General features: G+C 69.3%; 1 protein-coding gene across 1 annotated transcript in view; it reads left to right on the forward strand.

Moving 5' to 3' along the window:
- The first annotated feature begins 6 nt into the window (after nt 1–6).
- Nucleotides 7–766, forward strand: part of RCOR1 (REST corepressor 1) — an 84,157-nt gene continuing 83,397 nt past the window's right edge. The window contains exons 1-2 of the mRNA XM_035327246.1: nt 7–213; nt 300–359. Coding sequence (XP_035183137.1) covers nt 9–213; nt 300–359 — 265 coding nt within the window. The 5' untranslated portion in view covers nt 7–8. The remainder of the gene's footprint in view (nt 214–299; nt 360–766) is intronic.

Here is a 766-nt window from a genome sequence, read left to right on the forward strand (position 1 = left end):
TGCCAGCCATGATCGAGAAGGGCCCGGAGGTGTCGGGGAAGCGGCGGGGCAGGGCTAACAACCCCGCTGCCGGTGGTGGCGGCGGAGGTGGCGGCGGAGGGGGAGGCGGTAATAACGGGAATAACAAAAGTTTGGCCGCCGCCCCCAACGGGAACAGCAGCAGCAACTCCTGGGAGGAGGGCAGCTCGGGCTCCTCCAGCGATGAAGAGCACGGTGAGGCCGTGGGGGGGCGGTGGGGGGGGCGGCGGGGGGTGTCTCCCCCCTCCCGGTAACGCTTCTCCCTCTGCCTCCCTCCCCAGCCGGCGGCGGCATGAGGGTCGGGCCGCAGTACCAGGCGGTGGTCCCCGACTTCGACCCCGGTGAGTCGTCGGGGCAGGGGGACGGCAGCTGCGGGCTTTGGGGTGCTGCTGGGGGGGTTCGCTGGCCCCGCGGGGGCGGCGGCGTGCTCCGCTTCCTCCATTAATTACCCCCCCCCCCCCCCCCCCGCGGTCTCTCTTTGCTAATGATGCCCCCCGAGTGCTTTAAGCCTTCCTCCGCCCCCCTCCGTCCTCAGGGCCAGCCCTAACCCCTCTTTCCCTTCCCCTTTCCCCTTCCCCCCCCCCCCCCCCCCCCCCCCCGGAAAAAGCCCTAGCGCACACGGTGCATAAAGAAGTCTCGATGCTTTCCAGAGGGCGCTTTGCAGGCAGGGAGGAACAGGGAAGCTGTGGGGCGAGAGGAGGCAGGAGATGGCAGTTGGCTCCTTTCTTTTTTCTCTTGGGGGGGGGGG

The sequence above is a fragment of the Oxyura jamaicensis genome, chromosome 5, assembly GCF_011077185.1.
Source record: "Oxyura jamaicensis isolate SHBP4307 breed ruddy duck chromosome 5, BPBGC_Ojam_1.0, whole genome shotgun sequence".
Taxonomy (NCBI): Eukaryota; Metazoa; Chordata; class Aves; order Anseriformes; family Anatidae; genus Oxyura; species Oxyura jamaicensis.